The sequence below is a fragment of the Aplysia californica genome, unplaced genomic scaffold (genome assembly GCF_000002075.1).
Source record: "Aplysia californica isolate F4 #8 unplaced genomic scaffold, AplCal3.0 scaffold00369, whole genome shotgun sequence".
Taxonomy (NCBI): Eukaryota; Metazoa; Mollusca; class Gastropoda; order Aplysiida; family Aplysiidae; genus Aplysia; species Aplysia californica.
Window position 1 is genome coordinate 408,003 of NW_004797639.1, and position 16,026 is coordinate 424,028.

At 38.4% G+C, this 16,026-nt stretch overlaps 1 protein-coding gene across 6 annotated transcripts in view; it reads left to right on the top strand.

Annotated features, from left to right (window-relative positions):
• LOC101848130 (RILP-like protein 1) overlaps positions 1-16,026 on the top strand; it is a 40,811-nt gene that overhangs the window by 17,493 nt on the left and 7,292 nt on the right. The window contains exons 7-9 of one of the 6 annotated variants that reach the window (XM_005103350.3): positions 846-884; positions 3,806-3,907; positions 9,655-9,745. In XM_005103350.3, the coding sequence (XP_005103407.1) occupies positions 846-884; positions 3,806-3,907; positions 9,655-9,700 (187 nt within the window). In that variant the 3' untranslated portion in view covers positions 9,701-9,745. Of the gene's footprint in view, positions 1-845; positions 885-3,805; positions 3,912-9,654; positions 9,746-10,495; positions 10,667-16,026 lie in introns of those variants that run through there. The other 5 variants (XM_013085376.2, XM_035971064.1, XM_005103349.3 and 2 more) reach the window with 5 other exon arrangements.

A 16,026-nucleotide genomic window follows, 5' to 3' on the forward strand; every position in this document is an offset into this window, starting at 1 on the left:
CCAATTTTTCAGTCATTGTAGCTTGAGTTTTGTTTATACAGTACCTTTTACTCTCCAACTTGAATTATTATCTTCGAAGTTTTGGATTTTTGTTTTCGTTGTTTTTTTTTAATATTATTTGATTAATTGTATGGTAACCTGCTTTTACTGATTCCCCCAATGTTTCTCACTTGTTTCTTGACACTCAGTTCATCAAGCTCTTGAGCAAGTTCAGTTCTCTGTGAAAGCTATTGGTTGTTCAGTCTGCTGCAGTCGTTTTTGTGAATGTTTACTCCGTTCTTATTTTTATTTTACACACTAACACATGCAGCACACACACACACACATACTCACAGGCTTACCAACACACACACTCACACACACAGGCTCACCAATACACACACACACTCACACTCACACACACTCACACACACAGGCTCACCAACACACACACACACATGCACACACACAGGCTCACCAACACACACACACACTCACACACAGGCTCACCAACACACACACACACTCACACACACACACACACACACACACACACACACACACACAGCCTCACCAACACACACACACACACACACACACACAGCCTCACCAACACACACACACACACACACACACACACACACACACACACATCTACGCACATGCGGACATGCGTGCACACACATATACATGCAGACTCACACTCAGACACATGCACACGGATATGTATATTTATACCCGTGTGTGTGTGTGTTTTTTAAATGTTTATTTCAGTGCTGCCTGCATGTTGTGCATTATTGAAGTATCGTGTTTGATTTTTTTCTGTATGCTCATAAATCCCATCATCACATTCCCTATTTCTTTAGAGAAGAGGGCTCCGCTGAAGCTAAAGATGGCGATGCTGAGTAAGTCTTTGCTTGTTTTTAGTTTAGAGAAGAATGTTTTCACTTAGTGTTACCACTCCTAGTTGAAATGGTCACAAAAAGGTTGTATTTTTATAAACCTCAACACAGCAAATTAAGTGGGAGATTTTATGTGAAGACATTTCTTTAACAAATAGATAGGCATGTGCGTACATACAAACACACATGCACACACGCATGCACACACACTGAGTTACTATCGTTACACCTGAAATTACAATTCTTAAGCTCACACAGGCTGGATCGATAACAACAAGCTCACACAGGCAACAAAAACACACTCATGAAAGAAAAATAATGACACAGATCTAACAACCTTTTTGTTTCTGATTTTGTTAAGTGATCGATCCTTTTGCAACTTCAGTATAGTATATAGTTTATGTGATGAAATGGGTTAAATTACTTTTGTGGCAGGCAGGGGAGACATAGGTTCCAGAAGATCACGAAAAAATAAATCAGTTAGATAAATGCCATCTGCTTTTGACCATGTTTAATTTCCCATCAGTGGGCTGCGGTCCTTTTTTTCCATTTATCATTTTAAGGGAAAAGTCTGGCTAGTGTTTAGTATAACCAGATAATACTCTATATATTCGTCATTCGTTAAGGACTTAAGGAGTACAACTCATTTTCAATGTCGATACAGTTTTTAAGGTTTGTGGGTTTCATCTCATATTCAGTTTCCTCCAATCCAATGTTTTGTGTTGCATTATTGTCCTCATATAATCTGCACTAGTTGTTTGTTTTTTTCTTTCTTAATTTTGGAAACTTAAGTTCTCACATCACCCTGCTAATGTGTCTGGTGCATTATTTCTTTCCTGACCTATAAGTTAGGTGGTCTTTTTGTTCGATATTCTTTGAAAAAAGTAATTGGGTTTCATATCATAAATGCATCAGGGGAAGGTATTTTTAGTATAATTTTCAGTACAGTTTTTGTTCACTTTGTGTGAGGCATCTGATTCACCACTAAGTTTCTTTACTTTCTGTGGCCAAGTGATGATAAACTATGGCCCAAAAAGATTAATACATCACTTAGAATGTGATACAAACCGAAAAGAAGCTATGGATACTGTCTTCTCATGTGCACTCAGAATGATTTATTTCAAAGAAAAGTTTCCTTAAGAAGCTTTTATTAGGTCATTTTCAGGGTAACTACCCCCGGTTTGATAAAGCAAAGCAGATTACTGTAACGACGCCATAACACTAGTGAATGCTTTGTTATGTGCTTCTGTTTCAGCACCCTGTGGTTTTGTCTATGTGGTCTTGTATCAGGCTTAAGCTGGCGCTGCATTGCATTATTTATGCTCTGGTAGATGATAGTCTCAGTTTGCCTCTTAAATTAATAATGATAATGATATGAATTTCACTTGTATAGCCAGCCTATTTTTTCTGAGAGAATAATAATAATAAATAGCATTTGTATAGCGCATATCCCCGCTCAACAGCAGGCTCTATGCATGCGCTTTACATTATATTATTACCCTAGCAGACCATAGAATACTCCGAAACATTCTCAGCTTCCCAGGAAGCATACAGTGCAAGCAGCTGATTAAGCGCTCAAACACTAACAAACTGACAAGATCTTTCGCTGTCTATAGCCGGGTACCCATTCCCACCTGGGTGAAGTGAGGAAATTTCGTCTAAAGTGCCTTTCTGAGCCTAACCACTAGGCCACCGACGCCACGGTGCTTTAATGCTTTATGGGCCTCACAATAAGACAAAGACCAAGGGCACCATACAGTTTCTATAGCTATCCTCTGTCTCTCTCTCTGTCTCTCTGTCTGTCTCTCTCTCTGTCTCTGTCTCTCTCTGTCTCTGTCTCTCTCTCTGTCTCTCTGTCTCTCTCTCTCTCTGTCTCTCTCTCTGTCTCTCTCTGTCTCTGTCTCTCTCTGTCTCTCTCTCTGTCTCTGTCTCTCTCTCTCTCTCTCTCTCTCTCGGTCTCTCTCTGTCTCTCTGTCTCTGTCTCTCTGTCTGTCTCTCTCTCTCTCTCTCTCTCTCTCTCTCTCTGTCTCTCTCTCTCTCTGTCTCTCTCTGTCTCTCTCTCTCTCTCTGTCTCTCTCTGTCTCTCTCTCTCTCTCTCTGTCTCTCTCTGTCTCTCTCTCTCTGTCTCTCTCTCTCTCTCTCTCTCTCTCTCTCTCTGTCTCTCTCTCTCTCTGTCTCTCTCTGTCTCTCTCTCTCTCTCTGTCTCTCTCTGTCTCTCTCTCTCTCTCTCTCTCTCTCTCTCTCTCTCTCTCTCTCTCTCTCTTCCTGGTAGGTTCACATCTTTACTCTCCCTCTGTCTTTTCTGTTCTTTAGTGTTGCTCTTTTTCAGCGCTGAATAGCCGTTATAGTTTCAATATGTACCGACTTACTCCTAGAAAATGTTGTTGAGCTTTCAGTGTAATTGTTTATAAGGTGGGAAAAGATTACAGCTTCTTCATTCTTTTGCAATATAAAGTGTTTTGGATTTTTTAAAACCCAAGTAGTAGTGCAAGTACACATGTTTAGTGTATTAAATACTATTCATAGTTGCAATATTTTCCATGTCATTTGCGTTAATGTAACGTCTGTATCTCTTTTAGTAGTCCGCGCTTTTTAAATCTCCAAACATATGTTTTAGTTTCTCTCTATACTTTCTCTCAATAATTTTTCTCCATGTTCCTATGTTACACTTTTAAGCTGAATTCTTTTTAAAAATTCTTCTTTGCAAATTTCATTGAAGGCTTTTATTACAGTTTTCTTAATTTGCCTGTTAGTTTTTTCCATTAAGTATTTTATGACGTGCAGCCTGTTTTGGGACTTTTTTTTAGCTAACAAATTAGATGTTTATTTGCTTCCTCATATGGGTGGGTTTCTTTTTTCTTTTTTAATATTCATGGTCTTTTAAGAATTTTGTAAAAGCATACTTGTGACTTGTGCATTCTCAGAAAATCGTCTTACACGGGTGAGGAAGTCTTGGTATATGGACCAATCAACAAGGAGCCGGAGGAGAAACTCACTGGCAAGAAGGAATCAGGGATCAGAAAATTGTAAGTATTTTTATGTTATCTGTTTGTTTCTTAGAATTGCTCGTATTATTTTATGGTTGAAATCTGAGGGTCATAGCTGCTTTATTTATGTTGTTGTCTGAAGTGGTTGACCAAAGGACACACATTCCAAAAGCTAAAAGTAAAACTGTTGAGACAGGAAATAAAGTCATGGATAGGACAAATGAGGTGAAATTTTTAACAGACTCAAGTTTTATCTAAAGGCCAAAAAAATAAAAGAGTGATATTCTCTAGTTTTAAGTTGACACTATATTAGTGGGGGTCGTGACTTTCCAGATCAAGTGGGAAATTTAGATTTCTGAAATTGTCAGCCTTAAAGCTGGATTTCTGAAATTGTCGACATTTTGCTGAATTTTATACAAGATGTCTCAAACAATCTGTACATTTTTGTGTCCCCCCGTACGCTCGTCTCCAGGGAGTCTGAATAATTCAGGATTGTTCTCCCCCCCATAGCCAATATACACCTCTGTGACATTGGAATGTCTTTGCTGTAGCCCTGTTGTAAAGGGTACTTGTGGTGCAAGTGATGAGCTGTGCTTTTTAGTGGATGGGAGAACGTGGCCCTAAAACCAGATAAGTTTGCAAAAAATGGGAAATGACCTTTAAGTGTTTTCTCAATCCCCTGGTTGAAATTGGGTTTTGTATAACAGAACTGTGTCATGTACTTTGACACAGTAGTGATCCTTATTTTCTCTGCTTGAAGTAAATAAAAGGTCTGGGCTCAAGTATCGAATAATGTACTGCGATTTTATTGTTTTACATTTGATTTCTGTGAAATTTGTGAGTGCCTTCTGCTCCACATATGTCATCAAAAGGCTGTGGCCTTGGTAGTAGGAGCATAAACAACAACAGTAGTAACTGGCCCCATGTTTTATGATCTGTGTAATTATTTTTACGATTATTCAGGATTGCTACGACATAGAGCCTTTGGTCAGCCACATTGTATTTCTGAGCAGTAGAGCGCGAGCGCGGAATCTTAAAATAAAAAAAAAAAGTATGATTTAAACTTTTATTGAGATCTAGTTTGATGTTGATCCGGTTTAAAGATTCAAGATTTTCCAATTTTTTAAATGTTCTTCTGAATTTTTACCAATTTTTGAATCTTAAAATTAAAAAAAAGTATGATTTAAACTTTTATGAAGATGTAGTTTGATGTTGATCCGGTTTAAAGATTCAAGATTTTCCAATTTTTGTATGTACTTCTGAATTTTTAACAATTTTGGAATGGGCTGGACTTTTTCTCCATGCTGTGTTTACTATTCTGGAGAGGGTTTTTTGTTATGAACGTTTACATTTCCTATTGCAGTGTTTTGTTGAATCAGTTATTTTGCTGAGCTGTTCTTTTATCTGAGTGGATCCAAATGGAATACCTTTGTCTGACCTTATGCAGTTGCGAGTGCCGTAAAACCCTGTACTGCTACTATACCTTTGTCTGAACCTCTTACCCTAACCAACCGCTGGAGTTTCCCAAAGAAAAATAACTTTTTTCTGGCACTCGTTGTTTGAACTTGTAATTTTATACAGAACATTTTTTGAATGTATATTTATATATATATATATTATATACAAATACATTTGTATATATATTTGTGTTTCTTTACTTTCCTGTTGCTTTAGTCTACCTTTGAATTACTCAAGATGTTGAATGTGAGAGATGGGAGGTTTATATGGGGAATGTTAAACAGCTTTTTCCCCTTGCTTTAGGATATATTGCGTGGGAGATAGGATAATGTCAACAGCCTTTCCCCTATGTTAAACAACTTTTTCCCCTTGCTTTAGGATATATTGCGTGGGAGATAGGATAATGCCAACAGCCTTTCCCCTATGTTAAACAACTTTTCCCCCTTGCTTTAGGATTTATTGCGTGGGAGATAGGATAATGTCAACAGCCTTTTCCCTTGCTTTAGGATATATTGCGTGGGAGATAGGATAATGTCAACAGCCTTTCCCCTTGCTTTAGGATATATTGCGTGGGAGATAGGATAATGTCAACAGCCTTTCCCCTATGTTAAACAGCTTTTTCCCCTTGCTTTAGGATATATTGCGTGGGAGATAGGATAATGTCAACAGCCTTTCCCCTAGCTTTTATGATCATGGCTTTACCCACATTGAACTTTTGTAGTGGGTGGAGTGTAAAAAAGTGTCATTACTTTGTCTATTAGGCATTTGACTAAGGTAGGCGGTGAAATGCTTGCATACCATTTAATCAGATTGTTGCTTTAGTGTTATAGGGATATGGTTGCTCTTTCAACTGTGTAACAATAAAAGCTGTTTGTTGTTTGCGTGAAATATTCAATTTTGGACAAACGATAATGTACAGCATTTGTATAGCGCAAATTCCCGCTCAAACATCAAGCTCTATACGCTTTTCAATCTTTATTATTACTCCAGCAGACTTGATAATATTCTGAAACATTCTCAACCTCATGGGAAGCATACAGTGCAAGCAGCCGATTTACAGGCGCTGAATAGGTCTTTGCAAGTGTGAATATCTGCTTGATATTTCTTGTGTAATAGTAAGCCAAAGGCTTTTGAAGGACAAATCTCTTTTATCTTAAGGTTTTATAGAGTGTCTTTTCTTTTAGAACTTACTAGTATTTGCCCCTTTTGAATGTTAAGGGGAGTTCCAGTTACCGGTAATCACTGAACCGTTTGTAAAGATCTAAAATAAATCCTATTCATTTAAGCTCAGGATCAAAGACCTGTGCATTGTGAAAGAGGTTGCCTGATTGTGAAGGAGAGTCATATAAAATACTTGTTATACTTAAAGAGTGGGTACCTAGGACAGTGTCACTATATATATAGATCATAGATCTCAATCATATTGATGCTTAAAGACTGAGTGATGGTGTTACTATATTTAGACCTCAATCGTATTGATGCTTAAAGACTGAGTGATGGTGTCACTGTATATATAGATCTCAATCGTATTGTTGCTTAAAGAATGAGTGATGGTGTCACTGTATATAGATCTCAATCGTATTGATGCTTAAAGACTGAGTGATGGTGTTACTGTATATATATAGATCTCAATCGTATTGTTGCTTAAAGAATGAGTGACGGTGTCACTGTATATAGATCTCAATCGTATTGATGCTTAAAGACTGAGTGACGGTGTCACTGTATATATAGATCTCAATCGTATTGTTGCTTAAAGAGTGAGTGATAGTGTCACTGTATATATAGATCACAATCGTATTGTTACTTAAAGAATAATAATATAGTGTAAAGCACATAGATGCGCTATTCAAATGCTATTTATTTATTATATTATTTATATTAAAGAATGAGTGACGGTGTCACTGTATATAGATCTCAGTCGTATTGATTTCCTAAAGAATGAGTACCTAGGATGGCATCACTGTAAAGATCTCAGTCGTATGGATGCTTAACCCCTTCAATGCCGCAGGTAAATAGGCCCCTGTGCCGGGGGAAATTCCAGGAACCAAGGCGGCTCAGGGGGTGACCCAATTCTACCTCCCATAACTTTTTTAGTTATGAATATATCCTCAGGAATTTCTGCATGTACATTCTACATTAAACCACGTTTCTATTGATATAAGTTTAGGGGGATTTCATTGAGAGATAGATGGAGAAAAGTTGGAATTAGTAACATGATGCCAAAAACAACAGGCTAAAACAGCACCTGGACATGGATGGCTGGTGCCTCTATAAATAAACCATTGATGGTCAAGGCCAAAAACAACACCACTGTAATGATAAACTGAGGCCAAAAAAGGGGAATACTTGTGTGAGTGTTTGCAGGTAAAGAAGTGGCAAGAGGATCTTCCTACCTTATACAACGCTAGTAAAATCCATATATATAGGCATATACATGTTAGCCTATCTGTGTTTACTGCCAACATATCATTTGTGTGCGGTAAATGTGTTAAATCTAGGCCTAGATATAATCTTCTCTGTGAACTAAAATCTGAATCTGACGCTTTCTAATGGGGGGGGGGGGGGGGGGGTGGCTAACATAAAGGGAAGGTACCTCAAAAATAATTACAATATTTTACCCAATTATCTAAACACTGTTATAGTCTTGTAAATACAACGGGCCATAGGCACTGCGCTACACGGTTCAGGCCCGTAAATTCCATAGGTGCAGCAGCGAAAAGAATAGATCTCGGTCGTATTGTTGCTTAAAGAATGAGTACCTAGGATGGCATTACTGTAAATAGATCTCGGTCGTATTGTTGCTTCCATTTCCATAAGAAAGGTGAGCAACTGTTCGACCCTGCTTTTATCGGGTGAATAGAATACACTGGAGGTACTCATTATCCCTTTGACAGCGAGGATATTGACTGCTTACGTTGAGAATCCGCCATGCACCATTTTGGAAAAATGAACGTTTGAGTTTTCACTGAACTGTCAATATGTATCCTGTGAATGGGGGTGGGGGAGGAGGAATGTCAAGGACAGAATTGTTGATTTGTTGGGTTGATGAACTCCTTTGTGAGAGTAGTGTGTAGTCTCTATTTGTGTTAACCAAAAGTAGTAGGTTCTGAAATTTGCTGTTTTGAGGTTGAGTCAGTGTAAATCTGTCCCCGCGGTTTTATGCAAAAAAATTCTGAAATTATGCAAACTGAGCCCAAATATGTGAAATTATGCGGTTCTGTTAATTTTAACAAAGAATGATAAAGGAAAATAATCAGAAATTATGCAAAAAATGATCAAATTTTGCCTAATTATGCGGGGTGCATAAAACCACGGGGACAGGTAAATGGAAGTTTCTTTCAAGTCCTCAGATGTAGCGGCTGATGTGCTCTTTTACTTTTTTTAAAATGTGGAAAGTCCGAACGTCTGCTAAAAAGTTTCTAAAGCAACAGGAAAAGTTGGGGGATGAGTGTAATGTTACTTTTCTTTCTCAGTCGGGTCCTACAATCTTTTGGTATAGTTGGGAAATAGTTGTAGACGATCTCTCTCCATCCGTCTGTCTGTCTGTCTGTCTGTCTGTCTGTCTGTCTGTTTCTCTCTCTCTCTCTCTCTCTCTCTCTCTCTCTCTCTCTCTCTCTCTCTCTGTCTCTCTCTCTCTTTTTCTCTGTCTGTCTCTGTCTGTATATCTGTCTCTTTCTCTCTCACCCTCTTTCTCTTTCTTTGTCTCTCTCTCACCCTCTTTCTTTGTCTCTCTCTCGCTCCTTCCCCCTGTCCCTACCCCATCCTCCACCCTCATAGCCACAAGAGTGATAGTAAAAGATGGGTATTCATTTTAAAAAGTCTCAACAGTTCATGTGTGTTCTGTTTGTTCATGTGTGTTCTGTGTTTGTTCATGTGTGTTCTGTGTTTGTTCATGTGTGTTCTGTGTTTGTTCATGTGTGTTCATGTGCGTTCTGTGTTTGTTCATGTGCGTTCTGTGTTTGTTCATGTGCGTCCTGTGTTTGTTCATGTGCGTTCTGTGTTTGTTTATCGCTCAAACTCATGATCTCGGACACTTACTCGAATATTTGTCCACACTGGGGACCCCTCCCTACCTTAAGAAAGGAATGTAGGCTACATTAAAGAAACTTTTTTATGGTATAAAGTGAGGTTGTTTTTTTTTCTCAATGGTCAGAGTTTTGTATTCCCCCTTCCCCTGTTCAGAACATAACCCCCCCCCCCCAATCACCCCTTCCCCCTATTACTCATCCATTCTCATACAATTTTGTAAATTGCCGCATACTTGACGGAGCCACCATTTATTTGACTGATCGGGCCACCCTCTGTTTCTTTCCCTGCTGCGATCCCAGCTTCCAACAGCTCTTGGACAATCTTCCCATCCAGCTGGATATATGATGATTTCTGACTCTAAACGCACTTCTCTCTTACTTACAAGTTCAAGTATGAGTTTGGTCTCTGGGCCGTGAGCCAGATATATAGTCTGGTTACATTTTGACCTTATATTTGTATCCTCCACTTCCCTTTCCCTCCTCTACATTGACTGTTGTGCATGTATTTTTTTTTTTGTGTTTGATTTATGAGTTCAATATCTGTGGAATCAGCAGGCGGCTTCTTGTTACCTAGTCGGCGATTCAGTTTCGTTTGTGTCATGTCATGATTTCCATAAGAGCCTCGTTTCTGTGTTTCTGAACTTTGTTTTTTTTTTTTTTCCTTCCAGTTTTGTGTTGGTTGTCAATATTTTACATTGCTCTCAATTCCAATTTGGCGACACTTTTCCGCTTATGTCGATGAAGCACTCGAGAGCTCGTGCGTTGTGATTGTGTGGGTGTGTTTTTGTTCTTCTTTTCTATTTGGTACCCGCCGACATTTTGTGAGCTCTTCCATTCCGCGTCTTGTGTGCGTGGAGCTATTGAGACGTGCCCTGTTTTGGTTGAGTTGTACTGTGATGACCATTTGTTTTACCGCTTCGGTATTATGCTGTAATTTTTTTGACAGAGGTTTACCTCCACTTTACCCCCATTTTGAGGCATGAGGCAAATATTGTCTTTGTTGAGGTGCAGCTCACGGCTTTGCCTACTGCCCTTCTATTGATATTGTCAAGATTATTAAGATTATATTATAATGCGAAAACAGCTGGTCAACTGTGTATTCCAACACTATATTCTCCTTATTTTTGTGTGTCCTTCGCAGATTTCTGCGTATCTTAGAGGCAGGCTTCGACCATTTAGTTGGTGCTGATGAAATAGAAGAAGAAGAAGAAATTTGTGAGGTTCCCATGTATGGATATAGCACAAGTCAAAATCCTAAGTCAAAGGGCATGAAAGAGACTAAATTTTAGGTAGCTGGTAAATGTTGTTGAAGGTATGCCCATTTCTTTGTTTGGTCAGTGTTGCTCATTTCCCGCCCCTGCCATTGTACTTTTGTCTTAGTTTTGCTTGGCGTCCGTAGCCTCTCTCCTAACTGCTTCGTGAAGAATGACTGCACGTGATTTATTTATTTATTTATTTACCTTTTTTGTCTGTTCGTTTATTTCTTCAGGTTTATTTCTCACTTTTTCAGTTCTTGAATTGTATCCATGCATCTGCCTATATCTATCGATTCTAATTTATTCAGGTGTTCGTTTTTAAAAGGTAATTTTTTTTATTTTTTAAAAGATACTTTTGTTATTTGGTTCCTTTTTAGAAAGTGAAGAGGGAGTGTTGCCAAAAGTTGACTGAATCCTGTACATTGCAGTGGGCTTTGAAGATGAAGGGTTTCGTGGCAGAATGTGTTATTAACCAAGTTCTCAAAACTGAGCTATTGTTTACAGGTTTTCTATTGTCTCCGTCAAATACAGCATTTTGTTTGCCGTAGAAATGTTCTCAAAGTCAAAGCCATGTTTTTAAGAAGTACTAGTCTTTTCTTTCTTTGTGAAATGCACTGTACATTTTCATGTTTTCTTGGCGAAATATGACAGATACCATCAGAGGGGGGCTCTCATGGCCTAGAGGTTAAGGGTTCGAATCTGGGTAGTGATGGACAAATTTTCTTCTCTAAAATTGTCTCCTTTCACCTCCTTTCCTGCTTTCTAACAATGTTCTATTGTCAGCTTTCGTCTCCACTTTCTGCCCCCACCCCCCCTTATCTCCTTTGCCCCTCTGGGCTCCTGACTTTTTCTGCAGCCTTTCTACTGCTACTGCTTCTTGGCTCCTTACTGCTGTCTTTCAGCTACATCCCTGGTCTTCTTGTAGGAAAGATCTACTCCTAGTCCTAGCCTTCTTGGACAAGGGCAAAAAATTTTGGAGGTCCCGTGATCAAGTTGCGCTTGTTAAAGATCACTTTGTGGTCTAAAATCGATAAGAGTAGGTTTCGGCCACCTGCTGGGCAAAATGTTTAAAAAAATGTTTTCAATACCACCAGGGTTTTTTATTATAGAAACATCTAATCACTCGGTGTACTTTGTTTTTAATTGGGATTAGAAATGAGAATTGAAAGACATTTTAAAAATAAACCTAGAGCAAAATTATTCTGTCAACCAACTTGAACACTTTAAATAGTAGCCGTGAAGAAATGAAACCAGTTGTTGAAAGATGTACACACAAAAAAAGGAAGCAAGTTTAATCATTTGCATGATTTTATTATCAGTAGTTGAGTGAGTAAATCTATTTTTCAATCAGTGAGTGTTAATGAGAATGTATGATAATCCCCTATATATATGTATGATTGTGAGGGTTAGGCTTAAATTACCCATGTGTGTGAGAGATCACAGTTTTACGTTTGGTTGAAGTTTGAATATAACTTCATCATAATTTTTACGTTTGCTATATTATTCACATTTGGGAGAGAATATACCTGTTAAACATTCAGTGTGTGTATATGTTTATTAGTTGGTATGAGTTTTTGTGCATGTGTGTGTGTGAGATATGAAAGAAAAGACCACCAAAAAATTCTGATCAGTCTGGTAGCTGACTGTATTGGTGAAGTGCTGATCTTCTTAAGATTCAAGATACAGATAGACGTAGAAAGTGATTACAAGATATAGTTGAGTTCTACCATTGTTGACACCTTTTTTTGTACACAACCTACTAATTGGCAACCAATCAGGACTCAGGACAAACAAAAAAAAAAGAAAAGGTTTATTTGAGAATTTCAAGTTCTTAACTTTTATAATTAGTTTTGTTTGTTTTTATCGATTTTTACGAATTTGAAAAAAATGGGAAAGTGTTTCATCTTGCCCCCATCCTACGTTGTAAACCCTGAAATAGTCTTTGATACTGAATCGTAGATGTTTTACTTCCCAAAATATTGCTATTTTTAACTTGCACCAAAGACCTTTTTTTTAAAATAGTCACAATGATGAGGTTATATCGGGGTTGTTGTTTTTTGTCATTTTTGTTGAATACGGCCTTTTGAAAAAAAATTTTTGGCAGTGGATATCCGGTGTTTTTGCTAAAACAATTTAATGAGTTCACATTTTTAAAAATAAACGTTTGTTTCTAATGTGTCCTCTGTAGGGCCTACCTTTCCTCTTGGAGGGCACGATCACCTCTATGGGGTGTCATGTTTCACCCGAGCAAAAAAAAAAAAATGATAAACATCCCCAGGGGTAACATTTTCCCATTTTTCTCGGTTTCAAGGAATTTTAATACTGTACATTGCATGCATCTTGCCATGAAACGCTTCAAATGTTCAATTTAAAAAGCTTATGAGTTCTGGGAACTGAAATATTTTTTTTCTCCAGTTTTATCGTACTGAAAGGGCACTAAAAAATTGAGATTCTGCAGAAAGGAACTTAAGCGTTGAAGTTGGCAAAGATTAATGCTTTGGGGATATTTATTTTTACACTCATTGATTTTGTTATGTCTGGGGGGGGGGTTGTTGGGTTTTTTTTTAATTCCTTGTTTATTTTTCTCTTTATTCTGCGGTTCCTTTGTTTGTTTTTTTGTTTTTCTGTTGATCATGCATTGTTCTGCACTGTTCAGTTTGTTTTGTATTTTCCCTATCTTTAAGAATAGTATTTGAAGAACTCAGTAATAAAGCATCTTTTTCTTTTATGCTTCATGGAAAAGAATGTAGCCCCTCAATGTTTGTCGGGCAGTTGTAACAATGTTACTTTTTTTTGCACTGGGGTGTCTGAGGAAAAAAAATAGAATATTAGATTGTAGCTTCAGAGGTGAAAGAAAACCTTGACTCCACCTTTAAGTATAATCAGATTGGCTTGTTACACAGCTTGTCTTATTTGTCTCCGAGACATTCTCGTCACCTTTATTGGTTGAGATTTTGGGTTGCTGGATCTGTCTCATATGCACCAGTAAATTTGTTCTTTCGTTATCTCGTTGAGACCACATGCTCCGATTTCCAATTTGCACCCTAGCCGCTGCATTTTGAGATGTTTAGCTTAGGAAGGTACTTTGAATTCTCAAATAAAGTTGAAGCAGAAAGGATTCTTATTTGTTTCTAGATGTAAATGGCCCCCACAAATCACTCTGACATTATATCACCAAGCAGTGCTCTTTTAAAGATATGAGGTTAAAGGTGTTAGATAAGTAGAATTATTTGTTTTTTTCCTTCTTTGGTACCTGAAATTTCTTTCAGTACGCGGGTGAAGAAATGGCTCATTTGGTCATTTCCATTTTCTTACTTCCATTTTGTAAAAAGTTGCAAAAACTACTGGTCAGTTCTGGCCGGTACAGTGCATACAGTAGTGAAATTTGTTGGCTTTGTGTGGTTGGAAAGGTCTCAGTGAGTTATTTGTTGGATCAGTTTTTCACTCTTATCTTTTTTGTTTTGATTTTTGAGTCGTAGTTCTGTAGTTCTGTACGTGCCATGGTCTTTTTACACCTCAACAATTGCTTCACTTCATCATAGCTGTTCTCACAGTTGTTGATCCGGAAAAGTTGGCCTGGGAAGTAGAGAGGTGTTAATTTATCATGGGGCCATTGGTTTTATCCGCTTGTGTTGTGCTGCGTAAAGTAAATCCAGAACAGTTGCAAATTCGGACCTGAATGTAAAATTTCATTTTGATACGACAGTTGTTTGTTTGTTTTTCTATCATTTACTTTTATCAAAGGTCTGATCAACATATTTGTAAATGAAGTTTTCCTCTTTCTTTGCACTGGATGCATTATATATATAAAAAATATTCCACTGATCTCCTCAGTATATGCCTTTGCAAACTGGTGTATATTTTGCTTGGTCGTCTGCACGCTGACGGATTCAGACGTTCTAACCGGCTTTTATGTATATGTCTGAAATACCCTTTCCTTCATTTGTTTTGTCAGTTGGATGGGATATTTTTTGGCACACATCAGCATTTTCTAATTCTGAAAGTATGATTGTGAGCTGACTTTTTATGTTTTATAGTATTGCAAGTTGGAAAATATTTGCGGTCGGTCTTGGTCCTTTTTCTTGAAGACTTCGTAATGTGGAGACATGGATTTTTGGATGAGTTCATGGATCATCCATCACAAAAGTTGGGATTATAGAAACAGTTGTCTCCTAGTTTTGCAAGTCAGCCAGTTCCTTTGATTTGATTTTTCTCTAACCTGCATTATGTTTATCAAGAGAATTCAAATTTATGTACATGCTGTGCAGTATTCTAGCTTTGTTTAATGTTTACCCATGAAACTTGTGCTATTCATTTGTAATGTTCGTTATACAGTAGTCTCCGCCTAAACGCACGCCATGCAAAAGCACGCTCCGCTCAAACGCTCGCTTTCGTCATCTGACGGGTTTTTAGCTATATAATTTAGACGTACAAACGCACGGTCACTCCCTCTAAACGCACGCTCCGATCCGCGAAATACGCCGACAGGTTAAGCTTGACAAGGGAAAATTTTCACTACAACCTGCACAGCTTGCATAGACAAGCTAAGAAAACCGGGTAAGAGTGCCCCTCACACGGAACAAAGAGAGTGATGGACAACGTTTTCACACCCAACTTTCCACAGACACATTGGTCTGGTTATCAGTCTAGGGCTGGTCGGGGAGGGGGGGGGGGGGCGGTTGGGGGACTGAACTGTTTTTTGATTGGTCACTGGAAATGCATCTTTGAGAGAAGGTTTCTGACTGGTGTTTGGGTGACTGCGTGTAATGTTTAGTTAAACCTAGGCCTGATGTGCAACACGCGTGAATGCAGTAAAACACCAGAAAGGCCTCAATAGGGTTTAAGATTAGCCATGTAAGCCTAATCAGTTGTGCTCGAAGACCTTATATATATTCTTATAACGTACTTGTTCAACGAAACACAAGAGAAATGTTTCCCTGAATGTAGAGATCTATGATTCTGATGTCGTCCGTGAATTTACGGTCAGGGGGTGGTTGCTTGGAAAGCCACGTGGCCGCGCCGTCGTCTCTATGACTAGATCTATGACTATCTCCAACAGTTTCCTCTTAGCTGTTCCCGACGTTTATAGTGCATATTCATTACATTAAGTTACATTGAGGCTGTCTTTCTACCCCCCCATTCAACGCCTTTGTAGTCATAACCACAGTCAGGGAATCCTTCACAAAACAGTCACGTGTCGTCACATTATCGGCAAAAATTGACGCTCACCCCAAAGGGAGGTCACTAGAATATCAAGGCAATGAAATGACTGCGTCCCTTTCTCCCCTTGCAAAGGTTCATGTAAACGCACGCTCCGTATAAACACAGGCTGAAGAGCCCTCCCGAGCACCGTGCGTTTAGGCGGAGACTACTGTACTTTTAAATATCATATGGATAGTTGTTAGTTTTTAGGGAG